The sequence below is a fragment of the Solanum dulcamara genome, chromosome 4 (assembly GCF_947179165.1).
Source record: "Solanum dulcamara chromosome 4, daSolDulc1.2, whole genome shotgun sequence".
NCBI lineage: Eukaryota > Viridiplantae > Streptophyta > Magnoliopsida > Solanales > Solanaceae > Solanum > Solanum dulcamara.
This window is the reverse complement of record NC_077240.1, coordinates 22,648,887-22,665,790: the sequence shown is the minus strand read 5'-3', so window position 1 is coordinate 22,665,790 and position 16,904 is coordinate 22,648,887. Positions and strand designations below refer to the sequence as shown.

The 16,904-nt window shown below is 33.7% G+C and overlaps 1 protein-coding gene across 5 annotated transcripts in view; it reads right to left on the bottom strand.

Moving 5' to 3' along the window:
- Window positions 1-5,418: 5,418 nt before the first annotated feature.
- Window positions 5,419-16,904, bottom strand: part of LOC129886964 (mediator of RNA polymerase II transcription subunit 27-like) — a 28,974-nt gene continuing 17,488 nt past the window's right edge. The window contains exons 1-5 of one of the 5 annotated variants that reach the window (XM_055961879.1): window positions 12,645-12,745; window positions 12,297-12,408; window positions 10,826-11,004; window positions 7,117-8,246; window positions 5,419-6,996 (exon numbers count right to left, since the gene is read on the bottom strand). In XM_055961879.1, coding sequence (XP_055817854.1) covers window positions 5,686-6,933 — 1,248 coding nt within the window. In that variant the 5' untranslated portion in view covers window positions 6,934-6,996; window positions 7,117-8,246; window positions 10,826-11,004; window positions 12,297-12,408; window positions 12,645-12,745 and the 3' untranslated portion in view covers window positions 5,419-5,685. Of the gene's footprint in view, window positions 6,997-7,116; window positions 8,247-10,825; window positions 11,005-12,296; window positions 12,409-12,644; window positions 12,746-16,904 lie in introns of those variants that run through there. The other 4 variants (XM_055961878.1, XM_055961877.1, XM_055961881.1 and 1 more) reach the window with 4 other exon arrangements.

The window sequence follows — 16,904 nt, the reverse complement described above, 5'->3', positions numbered from 1 at the left end:
AACTCGTTTCTTTTTTTTCTGGATTAATTTAAAACATTTTCTATCATTCTTTTGTTTCAACGGATTTTTGAAGAAGAAAAAAAGGTTGCAACTTTTCAGAAAAATTGCAAACCTTAAAATTGCAACATTTTCCCAAGTGACACCTTTTCTGAAAAATTACAAACATGCTATATATTTCTGTTGATCCTCAGAATTGTTTCCTACGAAATTTTTTGATAAACAATCTTCTTCTTCTTCTTCTTCTTTTCTGCACTTTCTAAAATCTCGTGTGATATACCGCCTTCGAGTGGTTCCCAGTCATCATAATTTTTTGTCCTGCTATTCTGGTGAGTAAATCATTTTATCCTGGGAGGAAAGATTCCAAAACAACGGGTACGTTGAGGGGAACAATTTCCTTAAGGACACATTTTGCATTCAGTTGGCTCAATTTTTGTTCTTACATAATTTTTTCAAATACTATTTCTATTTTCAGTTTCTGTTCAGTTTCTGCCTTTTATTTTTTAGAGATTATTATTACTGTTTTAATATTTTACAATACAGTATCTAATAGTATTTTCTAAAAAAAGAAAATCTCCATACCGAACACACCCCTAGTCTTAGGCAAATGATGAATCCTTAGTGAGTGATGTTGAAATGGAAAATGAGATTACTTATCTACACAAAAAGCCATCACTCACCAAAACCCCTAGGTCCACCTTTAGTTTCAAACAAAAACAAAAATAAAATGGGGTAAGGTTAATCTCGTAACTAAGGCACATCACAAGGGTAAAAAAGTCAAGACAATAATATCATAAGCATGATTAATCAGAGAGAGAATGGTTAATTAATAATTAAAGGACTTTTTGAAAAAGCTTTTTAAGTCGACCTTTCAACGTGTCAGGCCAATAATGAGCTGAGCTTGTTTTGTGGGGTCCACCATTTGGTGCTTTGACGCGTGGTTCACTCCAGGAAAAACAACAATTATTTGTGCTGGTGAGAGGGATTTTAGCACACTAATAAATGATGTACTGGGTTGAGGTTTCGAGTTTGAGACTTTAAATATAAAAAAATTCTTAGTAAAAAGCGTTATTCTTCACAATTGATCCTACCCAATATAAGTTAAAATAATTGAATTTTAATGTGGATGTCAAATATTCGCCGTTTGTTGACGGCACTTTGTCCTGGTCCTAGGTAACAACGGGAGTCACATGAGTGGCACGTGACAGCAGGCGGCTTTAAGTGTTTTTGAGTTGACTCAAAGGACACGTGGGTGGGACAATGGAATTTTGAAGAAACCGCACACCTCATCGTCTAATAATTTATTGCGTCATTTCCTAATAAGCTGCTTTACAAAATTATACTCACTCAATTTTATTTTATGTGATACTATTTGACTTGATATGATATTTAAAAAAATAAAAAAAATTAAAATTTATGATTAAAAATAATTTTTAGATATTTGTTTAGTTGTAAATCATTTCATTAAGAATAAAAAAATTAAAAATATTTTTTTAAACAAATTAAATAGGAAAAGATGTCACCTGAAATGGGACAGAACTGTTGCTACACAGAGTTGCATGACTGTTTTTTACTTATACGAAATAATTTAATTATTTATTGATACTTAGGTAATGTTTGAATGATTTTTTTAATTATAAAAATAGTTAATAAGTGATTTGATGCATGTAGTAAAATAAAAATTAAATGATCATCCGTGAAATAATATATTAGAAAAATAAATTAAAGGGGATGATTTTTTTGGACTCCGCTCTTTCCTTTTCCTTTTCTACTTTTAAAATTTGACATTTTTTATATTTGTTCTAATAAATTTATTATAGTATTCTATTAAATTAATTAGACATTGGATCTCGTGCTTATTAATTATTTTTTTTATGATTTGTAAAAATATTAAATTATTAATTGATTTACAGTACTTTTTACATAATTTTTAGATAATATATGTTACTTATTTTGTCTCAATATATATGGTATTGATAAAATTTCGAGAGTCAACCAAATTTTATATGTCTTTTAAATATTTTAAATTTTCAATTATTATGATTTATAATACTTTTTACGTCATTTTCAAATAAAATATGTTACTTCCTCTATCTCAATTTATATGACACTAATAAATTTAGAGATTCAATCGAATTTTTATTTCATTTAAATTTTTAGGTTGTTAATTATCGTGATTTATAATATTTTTTAGTCATTTCAAATAATACATATTACTTTCTTTGTCCCAATTTATGTGGCACCGATAGAATTTCAAAAGTAAATCGAGTTTTTTTATAAATATTTTAAATTGTTAATTATTATAATTTATAATACTTTTTATGTAAATATTAAATATATATAACATACTGAAAAATAAAAATAAAAAAAAGTAAATTAAAACGGAAAGAGTATAAAATGACTACTGCCCCTATCTAGGAAGCAGGCATGTTTGACAACCACCTACCTGCTTCCTAGACTCTTAGTAATAGTAGTAAGTAAAGTAATATTAGAATTAATTATCATTTTTTGTCTTCATTTGATTTTTTGTGTATAATAGTGCGTATATATAGAAATTTTTTTATAAGGTTTTTAGATATTTAAGTTGTTAATTATTAGGAGTTATAATATTTGTTATGTAATTTTTAGATAGTATATGTTATTTTTTTTTGTTTCAACTTATGTGACATAAATAAATTTTTGAGAGTAAATCAAATATTTTATATGTGTTTTTAATATCTTAAATTATTAATTATTGTGATTTATAATACTTTATATACTTAATTTTAAAATAAATAATAGTAACAAAACTAAGTAGAGATGAAGGTGGAGTCCATCTCTTAGGAAGAATAAAGTAAAGATGTAGTACACTTTTTGTCCATAAAGGAAAAGGTATAAACAATGTAACATTGAGTACAAGATAATTGAAGCATTCAATTATAAAATGAAAATGTTGAAATGACAAAACTACCCTTCAATTCAAAGTTAATTCCAAGAAGCACACATGTTGATCATCCCATATGATTCTAAGTTTTGAGTTTCTAAATGAAATTTCGTCAATTTCATCAGTTCTGAAATGTGAAAATTGGTATAGAAAGTTGTCTGAATCAGATTTAGAGTTGATATGTGGATTGTGCTTCTTCACACTTCTAAATAAAAGTAATATATTATTTATATAATATAGATACACCATATATATTTATGGGGTCATTTAACTGGAAAAAAATTGATACACGGTACATCTAAGTAAGGTTCCAAATAAATTTGTGCGCGTTAATTATGTTTATGGTGAAAATTGAAATGCAAAGGATAGGATATGTAAAAGAAATTGGATTTTGAGCTTAACCCATTTTCAAAAATTAGTTTATAAGTTGAGAATTAATGTTTAAATTTACATAAGGAAATCAATTATTCATTTCATATTTGATGTGGAATATTTAATATTTTTTGCATGCGCAAACATTATTAATTGAAACACGAATAATATGATTATATGGGAATCCAACATCAGCAAACAAAGAAGATAGGTCTTATCATATAAAAAAATAAATTTTGATTTAGCTTAATCTCAAAGTTAACTCATAAATTGAGAGTTGTTCATATCTTTATATAAAAAAATCAATTACTCATCTCATATCCAATGTGAAATTCATAACACGATATGATGTTTTGGAATAACATTAATCACTAGTTCTCCACAAAATAAGCGAGTCGAGACATACTTCATCGATCGATGCATGCATTTTTCACGAGGACATTTTGTTTAATTTCATATAGTTTTTAAAAAAAATTGACCCTTTTCCATATAAATTATTACGGGGCACATTATGCAAAATGGCAAACACAAGGTTCACTTACTATTTTTTAGCCCAATTATTTAAGGGAAAAGAATATTTGTATTTTAAAAAAGGAAATTATTTACAGGAAGTTATTCCTTTTTTTTTTAATTGCTAATTTGCGTTTTAATGAATTCAAAGTATATAGAAAAGTAGATATATATATCAAATAGTGTTTCGGTAAAAAGATCATTTGATTGTTGTTTGATAGTATCAAAGTATATATATAGATAGATAGATACTATTGGAATATATATCAAAGATGTGGCCGGTTTCCCATCGCGTCAGCCTTTTCCCAATGTGCGGAGCCCCGACGAGGAAGGTGTTAGTGCTTTATCATTGGGTCATGGATCTAATTCGGATAAATAATTTAGATTGAGTTCGATTTAAGTAAATACATTTCCTAATTAGTCCAATTTGTGTAATTTTCCCATTATTTAATTTGCCTAAAATGGTCATTTGGCCCTAATTTTTCCCAAAAAAAAGGGTCGATTGCGTCTTCTTCTTCGTTTTCCTCTTATGTTGCTGATACTTCTCCTACTTCCTCCTCTTTCTTCTTCTTCTCCTTCTTCTGCTGCTGCTCCTGCTTCGTCCTTCTTCTTCTCCTCCTCCTGTTGCGTCTATATTATCAGACAAAATTACAAAACTAATCAGAAAAGAGTTTCGACAGTTACTGAACTGAATCAGCAGTGGTAAGAAATGAGTGCTTGTCGGAATGCCATCTAAAGTGAGAAATCTGCTCCTGGTGCAAAATGTTGGTGGGCTACAACGGCAAGAAAAATCCGATGATTTGGGACAGAAGAGTTTAAGATGGTTTTGAATAGATTTTGAGTTGATAGGAATTGAATAATCAATATATACGTCATTGTATATGTAATTTATATTGTATGGTTTAATAAGCTATATATTTTTATAATTTTTTTTATGTAAAGTAATTACTTTGTATATATTTGAAAGTAGTTCGAATGGAAAGTGGAAAATGCTTAAATCTGAAGTGTCATTTTGTGCTTGGACAAGAGACAATTTTTATAAGAAAACTAATGAAACATAGGACTCTTTAAATCTCAAAGAATCAAATAGGACTTAAAAGTCTAGCACAGAAGATAATAATACTTGTTATTCATTTTTTCTAGAAAAGACTCACATGTGTCGTTGAACTTTGAGAAAAGGCTTATTCATTTCATTCTCTAAAAGTTTGACTCATTTATGACATTTTTATTTTAAAAAAAGTTAATCTATACCATTATTTATAAACTAAAAACATTTTTCATTTTGCAAAACTATTTTGTACACACGGTCAATTATGATTCAGTCATGTCATTAACTAAATTATTTTTTAAAATGAAAAAAGTTCAAATATGCCATCGAACTTTGAGAGAAGGTCAGAAGGATTATTTATGCCATCCGTTAAAAATTTGACTCATTTATGCTATTTCAATTAATAAATAATGGCATGAATGAGCCTTTTCTCAAATGAAAATGACATAAATGAACCAAACTTTTAACATATGATATAAATAAGCTTTTTCTCAAAATTCAATGGCATATTTGAGTCTTTCATCTTTTTAAATTCATCCTAAAAAGGGTAAAAACAATGGTCTTTAGATTTTCATTTCATGAATCAAAGCAGGGGCCTATTTCTATTTTTGTTGAACAGAGCCTCTAAATATGAGGTTTCTTAGTACAATCTTCAAGATCAAGCATGATAAGGAGGAAACGATTACGAATTTAAATGCAAGAAACCGAAAGTACAAAAGCTGGTTGCTACCTATCTGGTTGGGAAAGAGGTCCAAAATGTTGAAAGCCTATCTATAGATTTGGAATTTCTTTGTACAATACAATGTTTTTGTTCAGGTGTCAGAAAGTTGATTTTCTATGCTTCCTCAGAAAAGCAATCGATATGAAAGCCCTGTGTAGAATCCACACTTTGGTCCTCTTTTGAGGCAGACTTTGACAAGAAGTTTCCAGCACAAAATTTTCGGTAAGGGTGATTAACCGGAGGCAATAGCACAGCAGATTCTTTGTCCATTGATAGTAGACGGCTGCACTTGCTGCAAACTTTCGAGAACAAAGTCTGGTAGCTGCAAACCCAGAACAGCAAAGAAAGCAAGGCTGTCTTGGGACCGACACCTGTAAAATGCTGTAAAGCCATAGCAGCATGCTCTGTGATGTGCCTAAATGCATGATGAACTGAAAATCCCCTCGCATGTACATAGCTACCACCCTCATCTGGTGAGAAGAATGCTACAGCATCAGGATCCAAGGAACCAGCAGGGGAAACTGATACTATGGCTCTAAAAACAGAAGGAATCAACAATTCGATTATGGCAACCTTGTCTGGAACAACATCATCAGATGATCCTTGTCTTAATGTTCTCGTGCTTTGGAAAGTATTCTCTTTCGATATTTCAATAGAATTTTCACTGGTCGAAGAGGGCAATGAGGTAGCTCGCATCAACCAATCCAAACGCTGGTAAGAGAAAGTTATTACATTTGGAACCTCCTTTTTCAGATGAGTCAAAACTTCAGACACTGTTTTCAGTTCACAAGTTTCTTCTTGATCACTTGATGGAGGACCACAAAGTTTCTTTGTCACACCCTCCTTACCACAATTGGTATCAAGGTGGGGGAAAAATCGTCTTTTCTGATCATTAAAGGCCTTGAGAGCTAACCTGGTCCTATCAACTGCAGATGCACCAGCCTGACCAGCAAGTTGTCTCTTCCATGCATATGCAACAACAGCACCGTCAGGACAAATCAAGGGCATGTGGAGGCCCCATGAATTACTTCGTAATCGAAGGGAATCATTGAGAACACCAGAATCTTCTAACTGCCTTCCAACAGAACGAAGGTCTCGAAGGTGTTGTCTCATGGAAGCTTCTTCTTTGAGGATAAGATGCAAAGGTTCAGAAGAGTGTGGTCGCTGAGCCGCCACAAATAGGGCTTCCAGGAGCCGATCTCCGCCGATTCTAATATCAGCTATGAGTCGACTCGCCTGCCCCAGCCGCTCCAGTGCCATTGCCACCTGCTTCGGCGGCGCATCTCCACTCGCCTCGTTGGACTCTGCGGCTGAAGCTCCTGGTACCGCCGCCGTGTGAGTTGGTAGTGTTGGTTGCTGCATTTAGGCAGGTCTGAACCTTGGGAGGTTTTACTGTTGGCAATTATGCTCCGTGGATGAGGTGTTCTATTTTCATTTTTTGGAAAAAAGGAGAACTGAGTGAGGGCCAACCTTAACCGATAACCATAAAAGCCAGCTCAAAAACTACAATTAATCATATCATATTTCAAAAATTTTAATGGTCACCTCAACAATCTCATTTTGTCATCAACAAGCTTCAAACATGCAATTCATGTCTGATATCGTGCTTCAGAGCTAAAATTCTAATTAAGAACCCCATAAAACTAGGAACAAGAACATAAAGTAGCGAAGGAAAACAAAAATGAACCACAGCCTCAAGCTAAGAGGATGTGCGAGTGATTGTAGCCTCCTTTTCCACTTTGAAGGAGGAGACTGTTCATCACTCAACTTTATAGGACAACTTGATACAGCAAACAATCACTACATATTTTCTGTAATCTTTTTTGTCCAATTGTACGGTACGAACAATATACCCTGGAATGGGTTGTCAACCAATTTTTACAGCTATTGCATATTCCAAAAGATAACTGTGGCAGCATGTCAAGAGGATGTCCGAGTAATTGTAGCCTCCTTTCCCACCTAAAGAAGGAGACTGTTCATCACTCATATGCTGTAGGACAACAGGATACAACAGTCACTTGGTATTTTTGCATTCCTTTTTGTCCAATTGCATTGGATGAATAAAAGACCCACAAATTGGAAAAGAGATGAATTTCTACAGCTATTCCATATTCCACAAAATTATACAGCAGCAAGCTAAAAGGATGTACGAGTGATTGTAGCCTCCTTTTCCACTTTGAAGAAGGAAAACATTCATCACTCAAATGTTGTAGGACAATGGGATATAACAAACAATCACTCAATATTTTCTGTAATCATTTTTGTCCAGACTATAGAGGTTTTGACGTGATCTATCCATCTTGATAACCAATCACAGCAAAGTTTGTGAAGTGCATCTATTGTTTACGTTAGACAGGGAATGGATTTCCCTCGTCTAACAAAAAAGGCAGGGATGGGGGATGGGGAATGGCAATAATGAATTTGAAGTTTCAATGCTTTCAGATTCAGGAAAGTCTTTAATGTTGACAGAAAATATATAGCTTCTACTTCTGAAGATTGATAGATATACTCCATCACATTGCCGTTCTATAAAACCTATACAGCCAACTTCTTCCATGAAGGGCAGATAACGTGCCATATACAATTATCCTTTTCACCCCATCCGTTTTTTTTATCAAGCCTTTTCACCCCATCCTATTGCTCTTTGTGGAAGATTATCTTCAAAAGTTGGAAAACTGCAGTGCAAAAATAAAAGCCGAGGTGTCTTCAATTATGTAGATTGAAAATATTACAACTTTTTATGAAAGTTCTCCTATATTTAATGATAAACCAGGAAACTATTCAGTTGACCAAATAAAACATGGTAATTATTGGAAAATAGTTCAAGTCCCAAAATGGAAGCCAAAAGCCCAAAACCAACAACCCAGTGCAAATCTGAAAAACTATAACATTCATGTCAAAATAGTTGTGAAACAAATAAAACAAGAAAACGACTGTGGACAACCAAAGCAGAAAATACATTAGAAGAGATAGAAACCTAAGTTTCTGGGAGGACGAAACAACTATAAAGAAAAGTAGAAAGAGAAAAATATTCACAGAATACTAGAAATAATCACAATAGAAAACACTCATATTATCATTTCCAACATAACAAAGAAACACGTCAGCCTTTCTAATGGACGACTTTCAGGACAATTACTCTATTAAAAAATACCTCCAATTCCTGCTATAGAATCAACTCTTCCCATCTAATACAACTGTAGTTCTATCTCTAGTCTACCAAAAATTCATACCTTCCAACAATACAACTCCCAGTCATCAAATCACTCATTCTCTTTCCAGACAGTGAATGCTAATTGTTAGCTATATAGAAGGCAAGGGATGAGATGATGTGTAATGGTTCCTCGGGTTTGAGGTCAAAAGCATAAATGATTAGAGCTTAGAGCCTCAGAGCCAAAAGTAAGGGAGTATGAATCATCACAATATGTAGGATACCAAGGAGAAACAAACTAATAGTTTATTGGTTGCATATCTTATTGATGTCTAAAATTTAAGCAAACCTAAAAAAAATAATCAAACTTCCCTCAACCACATGAAGGAACTCTTGGGGTAGAAAATGATCATAGATTAGTAGGTTCCATAAAGATAACTGAATAGAGATGTAGGGTTATCGTAGCCTACATTCTCGTGAGAAGGAGAAAGTAGGGGACTTAGAATCACCACGACATATAGGATACCAAGGAGGAACAAACTAATAGGTTGTTGTTTGCATGTCTTCTTGGTGTCCAGCGTTTAAAGAAAATAAAAGGCATTGAAGCTTCCTTGAACCACATGAAGGGTGTAAGTCTTGGGGTAAGGAGCAAAATAGAGGCAACAAGTTTAGTTTATCATAGACAAGTAGCGTCTGTAAAGATAACTGAATAAAGATGTAGGGTTATCGTATGTAGGATACCAAGGAGAAACAAACTAATAGGTTGTTGTTTGCATGTCATCTTGGTGCCCAACGTTTAAAAAATATAAAAAGCCATCAAACTTTCTGATCCATAAGAAGGACATAACTTGATGTCAAGAGTAGAAAATCGAAAATGGCTATAAAATTGTATAGAGGTGTTTTCTCAAATGCACCTCGAGATCAGCCCAGTTAATGTCTATCACTAGAGTGTGCAGCCAAAAGAGATTGATTCTCATGCAATGTATTATTTTATTTTTTGGGGGGGGGCGGGAGGGGGGAGAATTGAGCTGTTCAAGTAGGAGGAGGCCACCGGTCATTAGCTTATACAATAATTACCAATTCAAGTTGAAAAATGTATATGGCAAGACAACCTTCTTACTCATTCTAGGCAACAAGAAGGGGAAAATGAATCAGCTCGGATACTTGTTATGTCAGCAGGAGGAAACAAATGAGTTATTAAATGCTTATGCAATTATTCACTAATGCTCAAGAACTTGCAAGGATTTAGCCAACTTTCTTGTGAATTCCTCTTCAACCCATGATCAAACAACCAAAAAAAAAAGCCTACTAAAGCCAATTTTAACTTAATAGTTCTACTGTGATTCTAGCGTAAGACACTTACATTGTTTTCCAGCACGGGAACAAATGAGAAAGAAAGATCCTACATTGTTTTCCATCTTACACTCAATGGTATGAAGATCAACCTCATTTTACACTCAATCGTATGAAGATCAATCTTTTCCGCTCCAAAACAATACAAAATAATAACCGTTGTTACTGTACTCTCTAGATGTCCGCTTTCTAACACAACAGCGTGCAAAGCAAGGGTCATGAGGGAATTAAAACGGACTTTGGGACTTGAAAACAAAATGCAGAAGGGCAACAATAAAAGTTTCAATGAGGATGCCTGAGAGAGAATGTCAATGTCGAGAGAAAATGTAAGCAACTTGCTGGAATAGCCAAGGATGGATAAAAGAGGAAGGCACTGAAAGGAAAGGTGTAATCTTTCAACACCTAATCTAGAAATGGATTGCAACCAATGGCTAAATCCACTAGAAAATCCTCCCCGCAGATTAAAGCAACAGATCATCTCAATGTGAGCCACTCTATCACCGGAATAGAATACTAAACACTGGTTTAATACTTTCATGAATCTGACTTTTTCTTGATAATAAGGGCAACAAGTGTGTCTATTCATGAATTTGTATTTCTCTTTTTGATATGGAGTGTTAAGCAAAACCCTGCTCTACCACCCTTGAGTATTTAGCATAGAATTCAAGCAGAAGAGAACAAGGAAACATAGAAAGTGCAATAGGCAGATTCAAAATCACACATTTTGTGAGTAATAAATAGAGTTGGTACCTTGTGCTTGTACATGTAGATAAGGAAGAGAGTTTAACTGTTTTCTAGCTTCATCTGGGTCTGGATCTGGAGGATGAAGGCGATGAAATCGACTTAGCTCTGGGTTAGGGTTTGAGAAGGAGAGCGGCTTTGTTTGGGTCAATACTCCAATTACAGTTATTCTACCATGCCTATATTACCTGCGAGACCCTTAAATAATTATTGATTTTATCGATATTTTTTATTTATAATAATACATAACAATAGTATAATGAAGGTACATCTACCATCGCAACTAGGATCTAAAAGACTGGCGGTAGTCCGCGCGGTCATCCAGATCTTGCTTGAAACTATATCCTTATCTTTTAATATAAAGATAAAATTAAATGTGTATGATTTTATTTAGGTTTTGACTGTATGGAAACTTTCACCTGGGCAAGGGGCATGTGACACTTCCAATACATACTTTTATTAATCCGACAATAGCAGTTGTAACAGTGTGAATAAATTGCCCATTTTTCTCCTGTTAACGGGGACTTACACCACCACTACTTGTTAGGCTAGATTAATAAAGTAGTGCCGGAATCGACTGTACCACCATCTCAGAACCAAGTCATAAACTATGATAAAATCTTACATTATTTAATCGATTCTGGGTCTTTCATAATACATATGTTATCTAACTTAACTACCTGGCATAGATATGAAATATGGTTTAGCCGGACATAGTCACGGCTGGATTATAAAGAAAATAAAAAGTAAAAAGTAGAGAAAGCGTACCTTGCTCAGAAGGCTATCCAAACTTCAGACGATTTTATTTATATTGATATCTTACAATATAAGGAGGAATTACAATAGAGAGAAGGAGGAGGAATGAGAAAAGTAGGAGAGGAGAGAGAAGGGGGATTTCTGAACCAAGTGTAAGTCTTCTTGACTATAAGTCTCAAAAAACCAAGTGTTAAACTTGTGCCACTTAGGTTGGATAAACTTGTACCGTTCAAAAATCCCCCTTCTCTCTCCTATCCTACTTCTCTCATCCCTCCTCCTTCTCTCTATTGTAATTCCTCTTTATATTGTAAGATATCAATATAAATAAAACCCTATGAAGTTTGGATAGCCTTCTGGGCAAGGTACGCTTTCTACTACTTTTTACTTTTTAATTTCTTCATAATCCAGCCGTGACTATGTCGGGCTAAATCATATTTCATATCTATGCCAGGTAGTTAAGTTAGATAAAACCTTCAACCTGATACTGACATAGGAACAACAGCAAAACATTAAAGTTCAGTTCTTGACAAATTACTACAAACATTTCAACCTGATACTGACATAGAGTACAATGTAATGGAACACCAGAGACAAATTAACTGCCCAAAATACCAAACCCATATTGAAAACTGACAAGAAATGATATCATCACACCAATCTGAACAACAATTGTGCAAAAACAAGGTAAAGGTCGAGTCTTTATTTGTTACTTTCATGAACTAACCTTAACATCACCTTCTGGATCCATTGTCAGTCTACTTGGATGTAAACAATGGATTTATAGCAGCCTCAGCCCGATTGGTCGCCAACCAACATGCCCAAATTACAGATCAGATCTATAAAATTAAAAGTAAAAACAATCTATTTAGCTCCTTGTTCAGTTAGAAAGAGAATTCATTCAAGAAGAACAATCACAAGCATTTTGATTAAAGTAAAACCCCAGTCAAAACTAACTCATCCTACTGAAAACCCCACAAATCAAAACCTATCCTTGTTCTTATCTCATCAAATTTGCCTCATCAGAAAGTTAAAATTCATCAACATTTCCCAAAAAAAAACAGGGAAAAGGTACCTCAAGATCCGATAAATCAAGTAACCCAACCCCAGATCCTTGGATCCACTATATAAAATTAGATAAAAAAGAGAGAGACCCAGCAATTACGCTCTCCTTAATATATGTAAGGGCGTAGGACCCTCTAAAAAAATATTAAGGGTGTATTTGTTACGAAAAAAGATATTTTTTAATTTTTTCATATTTAATTTACTTAAATGTTTTGAAAAATATTTTTTAAATAAAATTATTTTCTTTTAATTTTTAAAAAAGTGAGTTCCACACAAAAAATAAAGGTGGAAAAAAATCAAAACTTTTCTTAAATCAGAAAAAAAAATCAAAACTTTCATTAAACCTCACCATCTGAAATGAGTTTAGACATGAGATCCAAATTTCGACTCTGATTCCAACTCCCACCTCAATCCAAGACCCGAATGTTGACCTCTCGACCTCGATTCAGGACCATTCATTTTTTTAAGAAAAATAAATTAGAAAAACATGAAAATATTTTTCTTCATACCAAACACACCCTAGAAGAAAAAAAAGAATACGAAATAAGCTTGTAATCGAAGTACATATTTCTATACATAATAGGAGCAATGGATATCTCACGACCCCAAATCGGATCGTGAGTGGCACCTACACTCCGATGGGAGAACCAAAACTACACCCCAAATTAGTTATAACACAAAAGTAGGCATAAAAGATACAAAAACAGTTTTTATATAAGTTTTAAGCTGAGTTTCGATAAACTCGGGAAATAAATTCAAACACAAGCATAATATGGTCAAAACATGCAGAAATCAACCCCCTAAAACCTTAGTCATTGTACCAAAACTACTAGATGGTAAGTATAAGAGTAAGGGGATACAACCCCAAAAACTAATTCTAAAATAAAGTCTAAAAGGTCTAAGTTTGATTTGACTAAGATCCTAGAAGAATCCACAGAATCCTGAAAGAGTTGGCTCACCCTTGAATTCGAATGATCACTGGTCTCATAGCTGAGTTTTGTCAGCAGGTGCCTGAAGATGCCCTTTACTCAACAACGAAAAAACAAGTGCAGTATTAGTACACATAAATAACCGTGTACTGATAGGATCACGCAGTCAACCCAGTAAATAAAACATGCACAAGTAACTACAACATAGTAAAAACAAGCATATATGGACACAAATTACCAATTATCATTCCATAAGCATTACACAGTTTCACAGTGTCAATCTCAATATAACAGTCTACAATAGTCATCTCATGGGATCCATACTCACACTGTTAGTTTGTACCGCGTGAGGTACCTGATCTAATATATGTCGAAATGTGATACTTGATCCAATATGTGTTGAAATGTGACACCTGATCTAATGTTACTATCACAGTCACAATTACAATCCACAACGACTAGTTCACATACTTGCACAATCAAGTAACAGGTTCATTGCATGCAATTGATCACAGTAGTCATTTCATTAAGTCAATTACATTTTTTCCTAGTCTCATGCATGCAGGCAATACTATCAATTGTAGTTTAACAGGCACACATAACACAAATAGGAAATAAACCATCACCTACCTCAAAATCAAGCCTTGAAACTCTAAAGAACCGAAGCTCTCCCTTTACGAAGTCTCTTGGCTTGTTCTTGGTATAAACTCCAACAACAAATAAAAGAATCAGCGAATCATTTGTCTACAATTTTCGAGTTATATCAAAATCATAACCTTTGGTCACTTTCATGATCATCTCCCCCTAACTAGGGCTTTTCCCACCATTAAATTCAAACCAAGAAACCTTCCCTAAGATATTTACCATGGATTCTAGGTTTTAAGAATCAAAATACAACTTAGGTGAACAATTAACTTACCTTTAGCATGGAAATTGGTAGAAACTGAAGGAATATCATCCTAGGTCGCTTTTAGTCTCACAAGAATGAAGTGGGAGAAATAAAAATAATTTTGGGTCTTTTCTCTAATTAAATTCGCGACTGTCCCATCATGGCTTTACTTACCCCACCATGGCAAAAATAATTACGCCATAGTGGGTTGTATGGAGACAAAAACTCATGATTTGCATTCCAAACCTCCATTTTGCAACACACCCTCAAATCATGACGTTCTAAAATCAACCCTTAATGCCAAGATCAATTACAGAAGTTTTACTTGTCTGAATTCGATTCTGTAAAACCATATAGACTCCTTAATATCTGGTAACAACCTAAGCTATCAAACTCATAATTTAATCACCCATCCATTATCGAATTACCCCAGACTTCACCTGACTCCATTTTTATCCAAGTCTGGCATAGGCTCAAATTTTCCAAGTTACTACTCATAAGTTTTTTTGCCTAAATTCCTTTCCCATTGGCTTATCCATAATGATAAAAACAGATCGTTACAAGATAATATGTGTATGGGTAATACGGATATCCATATTATCCAATGATTTACCCATGTTTATTCATATTAAATATGAATCGGACCAAATATTTTATTCATTTTTGAATGACTCATTTTTTACCAATTCATATTCGACTCGATCTGCTCGTTTACCTATGAGTCGTATGTTTGATGTGATTATATCATTCTTTATTTTGAAAGAATCTGATTTTTATGTATTAGTGTATTGTGGCACAGGTGACTATAATCACTTTATTTGTAAATGCAATATCGTGTTATTACAATCACAATCTTCTTCAAGAAAATATTTGTGCTTCCTCTCAGCCACCCCATTTTGCTGAGGAGTATGAACACAATTTCTATAGTGAATGATCCCCAAATCATTAAATAAATTTTGTATATGACTACTAATGAAATCTTCCCCATTACTTGTCCTAACACCTTTAACTGTGGTATTAAATTGAATAACCACCATTCTAAAAAACTGCTTAAAAGTTAACAACACATCACTTTTGAATTTCAACAAGAAAATCCACACAATTCTAGAATAGTTATAAACAATGGTAAGAAAAAACTTATTTCCATCAAATGTTGGTGTATTATAAGGACCCCATACATCCAAATGCAACAAAGTAAATACTTCAGTAGATCTATTATTACTGCTAGAGAAAGGAGGTTTAGTATGTCTAGCTAGTGAACAAATTTCATAGTTACTCAAAGTTGATTTACAAGCATCAACAGTATAGCCAAGCATGTCTTTTATTGACACTACAGAGGCGTGTGTCAATCTTCTATGACATAGAATGATATTTTCCTTGTCACCATGTGCACTAAGACTCTTAACATTTTCATTGTTTCTACCTTAATATTTAGAAGAACTTTGCTGAACAAAAAGATAAAGGGCATCCTCCTCCTTACTAATCCCCTTCAGTTTACCATTGGAAAAGTCCTGAAATAGACAAAATCTAGGATAAAAAGATACAAAATAATTCAGTTCTTCGGTAACCTTTGATACAAACAAAACGTTATAGTAAAAGTATGGTGCAAACAAAACATCATGCAACTCTCATGTGTCTATAAGTTTATAACATCTGATGTGAGTTACCAAAGTCGCATCTCCATTTGGTAAATATATCTTCGTGGTTTGATCAGTCTTAATATCTTTCACATCATATAAAACATCTAATTTGGATGCTATGTGGCTAGTTGCACCACTATCCATTGATGGAGGGAATGTCACCACTAAGTATTTTCAGAATTTGGCCATGCTTATCACCAGTTACTTGAGGAGCTTTTGGTAGATCTTTTGAAATCAAGTGATCGATGCTTGTGTCTCTTGGTCCTAAGTGCATTGATGGAGATGAGTTGTCAGCTTGCACATTATAAGCAGTGTTACCAGATCCCTTCTTCTTGAATTTCCAATTAGGTGGATAACCATGGAGCCTGTAACAATCATCTGTTACATGACCCTGTAGCTTGCAATAGTCACTTTTTTATCCTAATTCTTCTTACCTTTATGATAGTTTTGTGAGATGATGCTTTTATTATAACGACAAGACATTTTTTTTCTGTTTCATGACCACCAAAATCAGCAATATCATCTCAATTCATAGATTGATAATTCATTCTTTTCGCTATCATAAGAGCAGCCAAATTTGTATCATCACCTCTCATTAACGAAGATGCTTTAGATCTCTGACTCTCCCTCTCAACAAGCATAGCATATGCCTTGTTGATGTTAGGGGTAGGTTCAACCATCAAAATTTGACTTCTCGATTGATCATAGGTCTTGTACAAGTCCATTAAAAATTGCATCAGCTTTTATCTCTTCATATGTAAGGAGAATTTCTTAGAAGTAGGGAAGTGACAAGGTGGAGGTACAATACTAGC